Here is a 15065-nt window from a genome sequence, read left to right on the forward strand (position 1 = left end):
AGTGGCCCCTTTAAGACCAACAAAGTTTAATTCTGGGTATAAGCTTTCATGTACATGCATGCACATGAAAACTTATACCCAGAATTAAACTTTGTTGGTCTTAAAGGTGCCACCGGACTCACACTTTGAAAGATGTTTCCTTGAAATTCTATTTCACACAGGATACATTAGTACCAAAGTGAAAGTATCTTGGCTAAGCTGAGTCCCTGCCTACAAGATTTCAAGATGGTGGACCACACATAGCTTCATACTCTGATGCACATACACGTTAAAAAAAAATGTCATGCTGAGCAAGAAAAAAAGTTGAACAATTTTGAGGCAATTTTGAAGTAATGATATCAAAATGGTGGCTGTCAAAATAACAAACAATACCTCCTGCTATATAACCAGCACATTTATAACAACATGGTCAACAGAAAAGTCAGGCAGATCCTTCCCCCTCGCAAAAAGTATGCAACTTACAGCATCAGTTTGCAAATATTCATTCTCTGGTTTGGTTTTTATGTCAACCACCCCTTCTGCATGATGGAAGGCATAACTACCAAATGCTTTAATCATCATCAGGTTTTGGGCCTTCAAACCATTCTTCTGAAGCCACCTCTTGGAACTTGCAGTATCCTGGACATCATATGCTGAACTCTCAGTTCTGGTTACTGGGGTAAAAACATGACAATGAGTGTTTGATGATTCTGAGTTTAATATAAGTACATCACCCCAGCAACTAGAGTTCCCAAGTCTGCCTCAATAAATATCTGGGGATTTTGGAGGTGGAGCTAGGAGACTTTGGGGTGGAGCCAGGAGCAATGGTGTGACAAGTATGACTGAACTCCAAAGGGAGTTCTAACCATCACATGTAAAGGGACCACATGCCTTCTAAGTGCCTTCCCTTGATTTGGAAATAATAAAGGATAGGGGTGCCTTCTTTTGGGGCTAATAGAATTGGACTCCCTGGTTGAATCTTTTTTAAACTTGGGAGATGTTTTGAGGAGACATATCAGATACTATGCTGAAAATTTGGTGCCTCTACCTCAAAATAAATCTCCCCAGAGCCCCAAATATCAATGGTTCAATTCTCCATTATACCCTATGGGAATTGGTCTCCATAGGGTATAATGGAGTGTGCAGCAGACATTTCCCTCCCCTCCCCCCACTTTCTGATAACCCTGAAGTGGGGGGATGGCCTCCAAACCAGGGGAATCCCCTGCCCCCACCTGTGGATTGGCAACTCTACCAGCAATCCAATTACTATTGATTTATATCATGCCTTTCACCCCAATGAAGACTCAAAGCAGCTTACATCATTCTCTCCTTCATTTTATCCTCACAACAATCCTGTGAAGTGGGCTAGGCTATGTGTGAATGACCAGCTCAAGGTCACCCAGCAAGTTTGCATAGAATCTTGGGGTTTTAAACTTGGGTCGCCCAGATCGTAGCCTGACATTCTAGCCACTACACCACCCTGGCTCTATGGTGCACCAAGAGGGCAATGTAAAGTGCTGGATATTGGAGCAGGAGCTCCCTAGTTTGATATAGAACATATCTATATAGTTTGATATAGAACATAGGTATAGAACAGAATGGACACCCAGCAGCACAACTCTGGGATTCTTTTCATACCTGGATTTCTTTCAGACGACTTTCTGCCATCAAAAGCCAAACCAACCTAAACTCTTGATCAAGACAGATTCCAATAGGCATATTTGTTCCCCATCCACCCCAGCCTTCTTCTCTACTGAAACTTCCCCCTCCCAGTCTTTCTCATTCTTCTCACTCATATAGGAAAAGCTGAAGGGTGGGGGTTGTAAAAGATGCCACAAAGTTTTCAAAATGTAGTTCTCCACAGACACTCTTCATTTTCTTTAAAAGTTGGAAACCATATATATTTCCTGTTATATAGTAATATCACTTCTAAAACACTCCCTGTACAGGAATACTTCTTGTATAAAGAATTAAAAGCGCATGTTTTCAAACAGTTGTGCCCAAACTGGGATTCCCACAATCTGGAACTGTATTACTAAGTTTTACAAAGGAGCTCTTCCTCTGACATCCAGATCAACATTTTGCCATTTCAGGCAAAATATGTTCCTCCACATATTATAGAGGACACAGATGGCCATTTAATTAATAAGACACACATAAAATCAGGGATTGCTATATGCATTCCTTAATGCATCCATCACTGCAGGAGAAAATTAACCTTATATTGATACCCATATCAAATTGCAGTGATATTTTAACTGCATTCTGTAGACAAAGGAAGATGAAGTTCATTAATTAAGACCTTGAACAATGGAGGACTAACCTGCAAAACAAGTGGATAGGCTACAGTATATGGATGCATGCTTGTGCCTCATGGCCAATAAGCTTGACTCCTGGCTTTCTCCCAAGTGCTGCTCTGCTGCCTACTTCTCAGTATAGCAGACTACAGTCCAACTACACCAAGGGCTTGGGGAGATATGAACAATAATACAAAGCAGAGCCTCATTCTTGAGTCATACCAGCTGTATGGTGGTATCGTTGGGGTCCAACCTCTGCGTGATGTCTTAAAGGGATTTAAAAGTGCTGTGAGGGCCTGATTCTGGTAGGGCCTGCAGTTCAGCAAGCTGTGACATTCTTGTCCTCCCCCCCCCCCGCCCCTGCATCTTTTCAAGTGTCAAAATCCTCCCCATCTGCAGCCACTTCAGCACTTGGAATGGGATGGGGGGGGACACAAAGTGCTTCATCCTGTCATACTGCAGGCCCAGTCAAGAATGGATCCTCAAAGTATTTTATATAGTGTCCATAGGTTGGACCTGTAGACACTGTTGCATCTAGTTTGACCCAGTTTGGACTTGACAACAAATGGCATGCCTATCAACAAGGCTGACAGCCAACAGTGTTCAGCAAACCTTCAGTCTGCAGATGAATAAGTGGGAAATCATCCCCAAACTGGCTACGTTAACTATACATTAAATGCAACTGTCACAGATTGTCTATGTTCATTGTCATTTCCACAATACTGTCAGAAGTTGTGGGTTTTTTAAAAAGCATACCTTTAAGTGATTCAGACTCCCCCAACTCAGCTAAAATTCTCCGAACTTGTAGCTGTGCGTTCCTAGCTTCCTCCAGTTCCTTCCAGATCAAGAACACATCTTCTCTGACACCTGTTCCTGTTTTTAGAGTAAAAGTCAGATGCACAGAAATGGAGGTGAGATTCCCTACACATAGACTGTCTTTCTGGTTGGTTTGCTTGGTTTTCCCTGAGTAATCGTTGAGCAGTCTGAGCAACTGCCATAGATTTTCCCTGAGTTTATCCAGGAGCAAATGCTTTCAAGAAAACACAAGCATGGCTATAAAAGTTTTGGACAGTAAACTGAACTACTTTTGTATTTCCTGAAAGTATTTCTTTTAGTGGGGTTTAGGCCCACTTGTCTTTTTTTTGAATTGTACCTAGAATCTATAAAATAATGCCATTTGGAGTACTATCGTTAGTGAAACATGGAATCACATGTAAAAATCACTCGCCAACAGGGCTGTAGTCAGGATTTTAAAAGTCAGGGAGCACCCTTTCCCATTCACTGTGGGGCTTGCCACTTCTCAGAAGCTGGAGGCTCTGCATGTGGCCAAGTTGAGGCAGCCAACCCTAAAACTCTGGAGTCAAGAAGGGACTGCACCTTGCGTGCAAACAGGGAGTTTCCTTCCACCTCCTTTTCCCCCACCCCGGCCAGTAACTCCATCTGTCCCCCCTCCCCAGCCAATTCCACACAGCTTCCTCCCCATCTCCCTCCTCTCCACCTGCTGCTTTTGCTGCTGCAGTGCACTGCGCTCTGCTCAGCTCTCCCGGCTCCAGCTGCAGTTGATGATGCTTCACTGGCTCAGCCATGGCAAAAAGAAAAAAAGCAGGTTGCATCCCAGAGGGTCCACTGGAAGTCAGGGAGCAATGCTGCCACAGGCTCCCCTGTGGCTATGGGCCTGCTCGCCATTCTGCCATGCTGTTTATATGATCAAGAATCAGAAGAACATAGCAGTGGAGGCAGAACTGATTCTCCATGGCTGTCAGTCACCAAGGGAAGGAAGTGGGTAGCCTCATGTCCTAGGGTGCATCTCTTGACTTATTCCTACATAACTGAATAGTTCTCTGAGGCAAAGAAAAGTGCATGGGGGCAAGGTTATGGTGAGTAGACGGTGGACAGTCTGGCCCTCACCAGTAAGAGATCCCACAGAGAAGTGCACAGAAACACATAACATACAAAAGAGATACCAACTCACATACATCCTCAGGGGTGCTTACAATATAGAGGCCACCATTCATTGCAACAGTGGTATTCAGCAAGCTGATTTATTTTTTAAAAAACATGCACATTACAATCTATGCTGAGAAGTTATGTTATTAGAGATCTTAACATAGACACAGAAAGAATACAAGGAAACACAAAAGGAAATAAAGCAAAACAAGAAGGACCCTAGTTGTTAAAAAAAAAAAACAAAGTCTTAATCCTTAACATTATTCTGTGCAGTATTCTTGAATACATACAAGCCTGTTGCTCCTGCAAAGCAATTAGACTAAAATATTAGTACTAAAATATCAGCACCAGCAATCCCCGCCTACAATATCAGCATAACTCTTTTTCAGTGCAAGTGCAATATCACTGTTTATGATGCTTCTGAGGCACACTGATGCATGTGAACAACTATAAGAAACCATTGCGAGCAGAGTTAGAGTTAGGGAAGGGCCAGAAACTGAACACAATATGTCATTTTTAACCTACAATTTAGCAGACTTTTGAATACATCAGGAATAAGCAAGCTTTGTTTGTCAAGCACATGTGCATCTTTTTGCCCATCCATTCATCAGTCCTTATGAAGACAACAAGATCTCCCTCCTTCTTTCTCCAGTTGCTGTGCAATGGTAATGTGCTACTGTACACTGCCATCTCCTGGGACACTCCTTCAGGGATTCTATTGGGCACTGGAAATCCACATACTAAAGGAAGCACACCATTAAGAGAATCCAAGGAACTCTCCTTCTATTCTTCTGTACAAGCACTTTCAAAGATCTGACAGGCTAACCCATAATTATTTTATTGTTTTAAAACAATCATATATACTTCAAATGGGTGAAAATATGTATAGAAAATTTTTCTAGGTGCCCAAAAGGAAATGAACCCAGAGGGCCATGGTTAGAGCCAGTGCAGTGTAGTGGTTAGAGTGCTGGGCTAGTATCTGGGAGACCCAGGTTCAAATTCCCCCTCTGCCATGAAAGTTTGCTGAGTGACTGGGCTAGTATCTGGGAGACCCAGGTTCAAACGCCCCCTCTGCCATGAAAGTTTGCTGAGTAACTGGGGGTCAGACACTCACACTCAGCCTAATCTACCTCACGGGGTTCTTGTGAGAAGACAATGGACCAATTTCGCACTAGGCTTGTTCCAGGTGGAGAGCCCTTTGGTTCTCAGCACTTCTCTCAGTTTTCACACAAGCTGCCCCGGAGCTGTGAGCTGGCGTGCTGCTTTTCTGAAGCAAGTGAGATTCTCTTACAAGCGGTTTCTGCTTGCCATGGAAAAGCGATGCACCAACTCGCATCTCTGGGACAGCTTGTATGAAAACCAAGAGAAGCACTGGGGACAAAAGGGCTCTCCACCCGGAACAAGCCCTAGTGCAAAATCGGTCTATGGAGTAAAGGAAAACAATGCTAGTTGCCCTGAAGCCCCACTGGGAAGAAAGGCGGGGCATAAATGACAACAACAGCAATAATGCTTCCAGTAGTATAATCGTGTTGAAAATTTAGTTGAAAAGATTAATTTTCTATGCAACTTCAGTCTTGTATGAAAATTATTGCCTTACAGTAAGTTTAACCGTATACTAAGTAGCATTTTAATGAGAGTTTAAATCTATTTTTGTATCTATATCTATATTAGCAATGCACTGTATCTCTGGGCTGTGCATTACATTAACTAATGACTTCACCGCAATGTTCACTAATGGATTTCATTACAATGACTGCAATTCTGTATACAGTGAGGCTGATTAAATCCCACTGATATCGATGGGACTTAAGAAGTCCAACAGTACTCAGGATTAAAGACAAGAAGATCATTAAACTTTCATTTCAGGTTAATAAATAAGAGCTATTAACCTCTGTGCTTTGCAATCACAATTATGAACTCCTTTTACAGTTCTATTCCACTCACACATTTGCACTGAAAGGAAGAGAATGCTCGTCCTTTTTCTGCTATTTAAGCATCTTAATTATGCCCAGTTACCCTTTACCTGCCATAAATGTCCTTCTCTACACAGTTATATGTAAAGCCATCTTTTACTGAAGCAGATCATTGGTTCACCAAAACCAGCACTGGCTATTCAGATTGGCAGCAGTTCTCCAGGGTCTCAGGTGACCTTGGGTCAGCCACTGTCTTTCATATCACCTACTATCAGAGCCAGCTCTTTTTTACTAGAGAAGCCGAGGTCTGGGCCTTAGACCTTCTGCATACCGAGCACCAGCCCTGCCACTCAGCTATGGTCCCTCCTCTGAATATATTAATAGTGCATGTAGAGGGAGTGAATCTAGAGTCTCCCTGGGATGCCAACTGGTTTTAAAGCTAGAAATCAATACTAGTAGATACTGAAAAGTCCATTAGCCTGGGAGGTGACCCCAACTCCGATGGGAAATCTCCATGGGAGTGCCAACTCTACCACCCTCATCCTCTGGGAGTTTATGCCCATGCATGAATAAGTCTTTAAAAGAGTCATTGAGGCTGGAGCATCAGAGTAGGAGTGGGGAGACCAAGGCTTTGTCCGCACTCAGTCACAGAGCTCATAGGTGGCCTTGGATCTCTCAGACTAACTAGCCTCACAAGACGGCACTGAGAACCTTGTAACCACCTGCACTCCATAGGCCAGGAGTACCCAAACTTGCTTAATGTAAGAGCCACATAGAATAATTGTCAGATGTTTGAGAGCCACAAGACAGGGAGGAAAGGAGGGAGGAAATAGGGGAGAGAGAAGTGGGAAGAAAGCAACTTTAACTTTAAATACATTCTCCAAGCTACAGGCTAGCTTGGCTTGAAAAAGTGATTTAAAGAGAGAAATGCCTTCTCCCATCCAGCCAATGGGATGGTGGGGGCTTCAAGAGCCACACAATATGTTTGAAAGAGTCACATATGGCTCCTGAGAAGCAGTCTGGCCACCTCTGCCTTGGGGGGAGGGGAAATGCAAGATTAAAATGAGAGATTTTAAAAGTCGATACTTCTGTATCAGTCCAAAATAAATTATTTATAGAAAATACATGTTTCCACTTCCAAAATACAGATTTCAATCCACAAAAGTAACTGGTCATTCTCTGCGTTTTCTTTTGTATCTGGATGAGCCCACTGCATATTTTCTCCAAATTATCAAGGAAGGTCATTTTTTTTCCAGCTAAGCGGAAGTATGAAGACTATGAAGAACCCCTATCTTATCTACCTTTGGAGGGAAAGCTGATAATAATGTGAGTAATTAGGGAGCTTGTGTTTGTTCTCCATGCCACCAATACAACACATTAAAATTAAGCCAACTAATTAAGAAAATGATCATCTATACATAGTCTCTCATGATAATTCAATCATATTGGCTTTCATCTCATCAACTCTTTTCAGTACTGCTGTCTTTGCAGTCTCTGCATGCCAATACTCCCCTGATATAAGCAATCCCCAACAACACAGGTCTCTATTTTCAGTCTCTGGCTGTTCAAGTTTGCTTTAGTATAACTCAGGGGTGGCCAAACTGTGACTCAGGAACCACATGTGGCTCTTTTACACATATTGTGTGGCTCTCGAAACCCCCACTACCCTGTCAGCCAGCTTAGAAAAGGGATTTATTTAAAACACTTTTCTAAGCCAAGCCAGCCAGCAGCTAAAAGAATGCATTTAAAGTTAAAAGTTGCTTTCTCCCCCTCCCTTCCTCCCTCCTCCATCTATTTTCCTTCCTCCCTCCCTTCTTTCAAACTCTGACATTCATGTCTTGCAGCTCTCAAATATCTGATGTTTATTCTATGTGGCTTTTATGTTACATAAGTTTGGCCACCCCCGGTATAACTGCTGAAGACCCATGGAATCCAATCACTATGATTATCACCAGGACATGACATTCAACTGCCTTCTAAAATCTACTTGAAGTTCCATCCAAGAAAAGGGTCAGTCAACAAGATGATCCTCATAATACTACAAGGGTCATCCAATTAAGTTGACTGAGAAAGAAAAATTATGAAATACTTTGAATAATTAGTTTATGGAATCCACTACTGCAAAATGTGGCAGTGGCTACTCCATAGAACACTCAGGGACAATGGGCAATAGGATCCAAATCCCTACTGTCTGGTCCAATCAGAAGCCCCTTGCTGGTTCAAACTACCCAATGGTGTTCTAGCATAGGAACCCAGGACTGTATATAGTTGGCCCCGATGGCCCCATTCAGCAGTCTTATAGCCTACCAGTTACCATGCTGTAATTCAATAAAGAGCTATGATCACTGCAACCTTGTCTCCAAGATCCATTAACCATGAAGAAAAATGTTTAGTGTCAGTATGTATCTGAGAACCAGATGCTGTGTGGAAAATATAAGGGAATAAGTCACATCCCATGGCTGTCAGTCAGTTAACCATGGGATCTAGGACCAGCCCCAGAGTTTGTATTGTATATTTCTATTTTCTTTCTTTCATTTAGTTGTTTAAATGATATCCTTCTGTAAGGCACTTTTGGGCCCCAGTGAGGAAAAAAGTGTCACATAAATGCCTAAATTAATAAGCAAGCCTTTGCTGCACACTTGTACAAACACATTATTTTAAATTTATTTAATACATTTATTTACCTCCTATCAAGACACCCCAGGCAGAATACAATTTTAAAATGTGACAGGACTAAACAACAAACAGTAGCAATCATCCCAGGCCATTTGTCATCTTCTTAAGAGTTCATAGTATGAAACCTCTTCTCCCCCTTACCTTCCCCTCAAGACACACTTCCATTAGCTCCAGGAAAGGTGGGGGAGGGGCTGCCTCAGTTTCTCTCAGACCACTGATGATTCCTTCAGGAATACATTCTAAAACTAAAGTCATGGTATTTTTTTTCCTTGTAACACTTGTTTTAAATATTTTCTATGACGTTTCTTTTCAAAATTAGAATGAAGAAAAATTATTTCTCCAAGTTCAGACTTCTTCCAATAATAGTACTTTAATCCTGGATCTCATCAAATGGACGTATGTGTGTACTTAAAAATCTTCTTATAGCATCCATAATCAAGATGAAATGGTACACCTTTGTTCAATGGATTATTGGGGAGAGGTCTAAGATCATGCTAGACAACCTCCTTAAAAATAAGAAGTCAATTATGAATTAACCAAGATTGTTTTTATACAGAATCATGGATTTTTAACAGTGTTACGGATGGTTCATATAGCAGCGGCATAGCATTCTAATCATTTGCATGAGGTGGGGTGTCACAACACTCTAGTAATTTCCACAGGAAGGAGCTACACTGGTCACCCAGTTCTCATGATTCCTTCCCACAGACCACAGGGCAGTGATCACCTTTATGTGGCACTGTCTTTCACACCCTCATTAAAACGTTCAAAGGAGAAGCTTCCCTGCATTGCATTGTGCTTTAGAATTAACAGAGATTAAAATCCTCTTAAGTGGAGCCTTTTACCGTACTGAAATTATTTCATTATGATTCAGTCTTTTGGCCAAGATCATCTGCATACTTAAGTGTGTACAAATACCATGTACTAAATAAAGTAATTGCAGTTGAGGCTTGCATGCTATTTAAAATATTGTTTATTGCTGTCTATACAAACTGTGACCTGTAATCACTGGTTGTAACGTTACCTGTCATCAGACATCCAACACCTATAGTCTTGCCAAGCTATTGCTGAACTATTTGAACCCCAGCAGAAAGTTTCTCATACATTGGCTATCAAACTACCAGGAGACAAACTTGTACCCCAATCTAAGCATGTTTTTGGAAGCAAGAGCCACCAAGTTCAATAGGATTTACTTCATAGGAACAACATTCAAGATTACAACAGCAGAATATCAGTGGTACTTGCCCAAAAACATACCGACAAAATCAGCAGTTGTGACTGGCCACAAAGACTGAGGCACACAGCTGGATCTGCCTGTGGTGCCCAACTAGAAGGCAGTACAAGATACCTGAAAGCCACAGCTGCCATAAGCACAAAGGTGTGTTTGAGCTAGACATTCAATATGGCCAAAGAGAAAGAGAGTTATTATCTAATTTCCTTCAGGCACCTGCAACTCAGCAATAAACAAAGGAAGCAATTGCTCGGAATTAATTGTGTGTGTAAAATGGGATGTTTAACCTCTTTCTTGTTGGTTCTATAGACAGCAGTGTGGCCAAAAAGCGAAGTATGCAGCAGCAGGCTTGAATTTTGCTGCATAGGCTCCATATAGCAAAACCAGAGAAGCACTCAAAGAGTATTTTATTTTCATTCTCTGTTAATTTCTGACTTAATAAAGTATGAAATAATGTTCTCATTATTGCATAGCTCCCCACCCCCCCTGTTATATTCATTTCCATGGATTTCAACAGGAAACACATTTTCAGCTGTACTTTTCACCCCATCCAACTGAGATGGAATTCTCTGGGATTGTATTCCCAAGGGATCCTCCTGCCAACATCCTGGCAGAAAGTAATGCTTCCTCATTTTATAGGCAATTAAAATTCTCATTTGGTATGGGAAAGTATTCAGCAATTCAAGTGTGCACAGATTATATATAACCTCATGTACAAGGCCACCCATTCACATTTAAAGCGAGTTGGGAGTCTACTTAGTGTGGGACTATAAAAGGATTACAATCTTACTCCCTCCTGTGCCTTACTTCTTCCCATACTCAAAGTATTTATCTTCTAGCCAGGAGCTAAACTGAAAGAAAAATACTGAAAGAAATGGAGCACTGTGAGGTAAGGTACTCAACAAGGGACAAAATTTAGCTATTTCTATGTTACATTTTTCATTTTTAAATAGACACATACACACTAACCTCCCACTTTATTTACAAAGAAGAAAGCTTGTCTTTCCCCCCCATTGAGGCCAACAACATATAGTGTGGGGGTAATTTGAATTAGCAGAATGGCAGGGTGGGAATTTAAGTCCTTCCCTCAACTGGGCTTTCACATGGGTGCACTGGATTCAAACCAACTGTTACAAAACATCATTTACACTCACAGGTTCAAACTCAAAATTACAGCTTGTTGTGTATTGGTTGTTTTGACTGTTGGCTTGTTATGTCTATTAGTTGCTTAAGCTGGCTGAATTTACTATATAATACAACTTTTAACCTGGACAGGACTCACATTCCTTCAGTCTCACAGGGGGTGAAGAGAACTGCTTTTCAGTTAGTCACAGGGGTCCAGTTCTGCTTGGGACTATACAGCATGAGAGGAATACATGCTTCCCCCTCCCCCACACAAACATACTGTTTTCCTGAGCCAAAACAGCTCTAAGCTTCCGTTACTCTTTTTAATATAGGTTTTAATTTTTTGTTTTAATTAGTTTTATGAAACGTTTTATAATGAACTCCTTTTAACTGCTAGCCATCTTGGGGGAGCTGCTTAGACTGAAAGGCAAGATTTATTTTATGAATAAATAAAAAGGTGCAAAACTTTGCCCAGGACAGCTTCAGCTTGGAAATATGGTGTGGGGAGAGGCAGGAAACCATTCCCCATGCAGCACTGTTTAGCATAATCAGGCCCCTGCAGATCTTTAAAAGATCTCCCACTATTACACTTGATCTCCAGGTGACCAAGAAAATGGCTGTGGTGGAGGGTGGACCCCATGGCATTATACCCTGCTGAGGTCCCTTCCCTAAAAAAAAACCCTGCCCTGCCCAAGCTCTATCCCTAAAATCTCCAGGTATTTCCCAGCTCGGAGCCGGCAATCCTGCCCCACAGCTCCTGCATAGAATGCAAGTGAAGTCTAGAGTACCCATTAAAAATTTCACATCTAGTTTAAGACAAAACTAACTTGGAAAAAAATTTCTTTAGGTAGTTAATTCCCAGCATCAACACACAGGTTTTTCTCTCTCATCCAAACCAGCCAGCACTGGCTTTTTCTCTCTCATCCAAATTACTAATTAACAACTTACCTACAAAAAATGTATTGCACAAACAGTAGAGATATTTTGGTTCTCCTACTTATTTTTTAAAACATTTATACCATGCCTTTCCTCACAGTTCAAGGCAGCTTGCAATAATATTACCAATAGTATATTTCCTTGCTCTATACCACATACTAAGAACCAGAATATTTATATTATCTTTATATGTGCTACCAGGTATGCATATGTTTATGCAGGAGTGCCAGGTATGCATATGTTTATGCATGAGAAGAGAATGGTTCTGGCTGTCTTTCTATTGTGCATGTGTCAGAGTGTGTGACTCTTAATTGCATTTATAGAGCTAGTCAGGGCTTCTTCTGCCAAAAAAAAGCCCAGCAAGAACTCATTTGCATATTAGGCCACACCCCCTGCCACCAAGCCAGCCAGCACTGCGTTCCTGCTCAAAAATAAGCTCTGGAGCTAGTATGTGTATAATGAGACTATTTGAATCTTGGATCACTTCATTTTTTTCAGGTATCTCCTCTCCTTGTTTGAAGCTGGAGTCTGGACTGAACATTTTCTGTGGACTACATCTCCCTGACCTCCCTGCTGGGGAGCTTTCATAATATTGCCCAGACCTCTACAAACCCACTTGTGTCCCCTCCTGTGTTAATGCTGTCATATACTATAAGCCTTTCCTTTTACCATTCCTTCATTTTATTTCTCTTCCTATAGGCAAGATAACTCAAAGGCTTTATCTAAGACCTCAGTGGACCTGGATGAAGCAGGAATGGATCCAGATGACTCTCAGATCAGACCGTTTACAGCCTCAATTCCACCCACAGCCCTAGATCTGCTGCTTCCACCACTGTTACACCAATCCTGGGTCCCCACCACCATTTTAAACTTTAGGGGCAGTGGAGTCAAAATGCCTCTCTATCCTTAAATTTACACATGACACTCATGTTGTTCAATCAATACACAGCATAGAAATCACTTTCCAGGGTGTTCGAAAGCAGTTTTCTTTATTATTTCTTAGAACATCCTTTCAAGAAATACACTGTAAATAGCCTCAAAACGAGCAAAGCAAGAACAATCACTCCCATGCCTTTGCTGCTATAAAAGACACTTGCATTGCCTCCCCCCTGCCCCCACACACGCACAAAGTCAGTCCTGGAACTTTCCAATTGGCTGGGGATGATGTCATAACCACTGCTATAATGTGAGATAAATGCACAAGATTCATTGTGTTCCCTTTTAATGTGTAAATTCTGTCCTATAAAAGCACGACACAGCACACAAAGCATTTCAAGGAGATTACTGCAAATTCTGGGGTGATTAAAACCACTCAGTGAGTCAGTCATAAAAAAAGGGGGCATGGACATAATTTTCAGAGCAGCAGAGGCAGCAGCTCTTAGTCCAGCTATTGAAATATGAACTGGATGGCTAGGGAGAGGGGAAGGCAGCCTTCCCGCTCACAATGGAACCCAGCAGAGAGGCTCTGTTCCCTGTAAGTAATCATTACCCTGCCACTGAATCAAATTAAATAGAGGGGATTAGAAAGTTGTCCCTCCTAGAAATTTCACAGTACTAAGTGAAAGAACTTTGAATAAAGAAAAGGTAGTACTTCTACAAAAGGGGAAATAAAAGGGGCTGGAGGGGTTGGCAATTCTGCTTAACTTATTCATTTTGATTCAGGATCTGCACTGCATTTACAGAGCATTTGGACACGCAAGTGCTGAAGCTGACATGCTTTCGGGATTTGCTCTTAGCCCACAGTCCACTGAAATCCCCAAGACCCAAGAAGCAACACCTTCTCAAATATTCATCATGCAAGGAGTTCAAGCTGCAAGGCCCACAGGGGGGAGTTTAAGGATTGTTCCAACATTATGGCACTCTGTTTTGCGAAAGGGGAAACTGTCCATAGCACTTAATGCTGGTCTCAGAGCTTTTGTACCCAGAAGTCAAACCCTAACCCTCACCTCTAGACAAGAGCTGTCTTTGACACACAGACACAAACACAGGTAAAGAGACAAGAAAGTTGTATGTTCCTTCTGGAAAGCCCAACATGACTGCTTCATGTACCTTTCTGATAAGGCCAGACTGCAAAGAACCTTTCCACTTCATTTTGGTAGGACAGGTTGTGGCAAACAGTTGGCCATCTTCAGGGCCAGCCCTAGACTGTCTGGCACCCTAGGCAAGGCTTACTTCTGGTGCCCCCCTCTGCACAGATAATGTCACTGAGTTATATGGGGGACACCCAATTCGGAGGGCCCAGAATGCCAGCACCCTAGGCAGTTGCCTAGTTTGCCTAGTGGCAGGGCCAGCCCTGGCCATTTAAAATCATTTTAGATTTGTTTTATCCTTTTGTTTTAAAATGTGCTATTGTTTGTCCTGAATGTGAAAGATTAATACAATGGCAGCTCATTGCCAGAACTGTTTCAATATACCTCCTGAGTCACCCATTTTCACAATTATTAACAAAATAATTTCAACATTTTCTTCTTCTATTCATAATATGCAGAGGGGCATAATATTAAAGAGGGACATGCAACTTTCCTTAAGTCAAAAACTAGCTGGACCTTTGCTAGCTCTACATTGCTGTCAGATGCAATTAAGGCATACCAGTCTCAGTAATTATGACACTACCTGTTGCTCCTCTTCTAGATCAAGGCTCCATTTACAGGTGGCTAGCTAGCTAGAGGCATCCCTCCAGAATGAGAACAAATAAATCTCCATCCCAAAATCTTATTGAACACATATGTATATTTAACAAAGTTACTTTTCCCTATGGGGCCAAATTATCCACATCCATAGACTGTTCATGGAGGTCGATCCAATGGTAAATTTCCACTAATAGGAGGGGCATAATTTTCACTGGTTTCCTTGCTCCCACAAGAGCTGTTTGCCCCTCATGCTGTTCTGTAGGCTCCCCCAACAGCAGCATCTGAGGGACCCAATTCAGACTGCAATGGCAGGGGAAAGAAAGAAATTACT

At 41.9% G+C, this 15065-nt stretch overlaps 1 protein-coding gene across 1 annotated transcript in view; it reads right to left on the bottom strand.

Annotated features, from left to right (window-relative positions):
- LOC132590554 (von Willebrand factor A domain-containing protein 3B-like) overlaps positions 1 to 15065 on the bottom strand; it is a 77696-nt gene that overhangs the window by 53016 nt on the left and 9615 nt on the right. The window contains exons 9-10 of the mRNA XM_060263486.1: positions 3033 to 3149; positions 463 to 653 (exon numbers count right to left, since the gene is read on the bottom strand). Coding sequence (XP_060119469.1) covers positions 463 to 653; positions 3033 to 3149 — 308 coding nt within the window. The remainder of the gene's footprint in view (positions 1 to 462; positions 654 to 3032; positions 3150 to 15065) is intronic.

Source organism: Heteronotia binoei, unplaced genomic scaffold (genome assembly GCF_032191835.1).
Source record: "Heteronotia binoei isolate CCM8104 ecotype False Entrance Well unplaced genomic scaffold, APGP_CSIRO_Hbin_v1 ptg000294l, whole genome shotgun sequence".
In the NCBI taxonomy this organism is placed as follows: domain Eukaryota; kingdom Metazoa; phylum Chordata; class Lepidosauria; order Squamata; family Gekkonidae; genus Heteronotia; species Heteronotia binoei.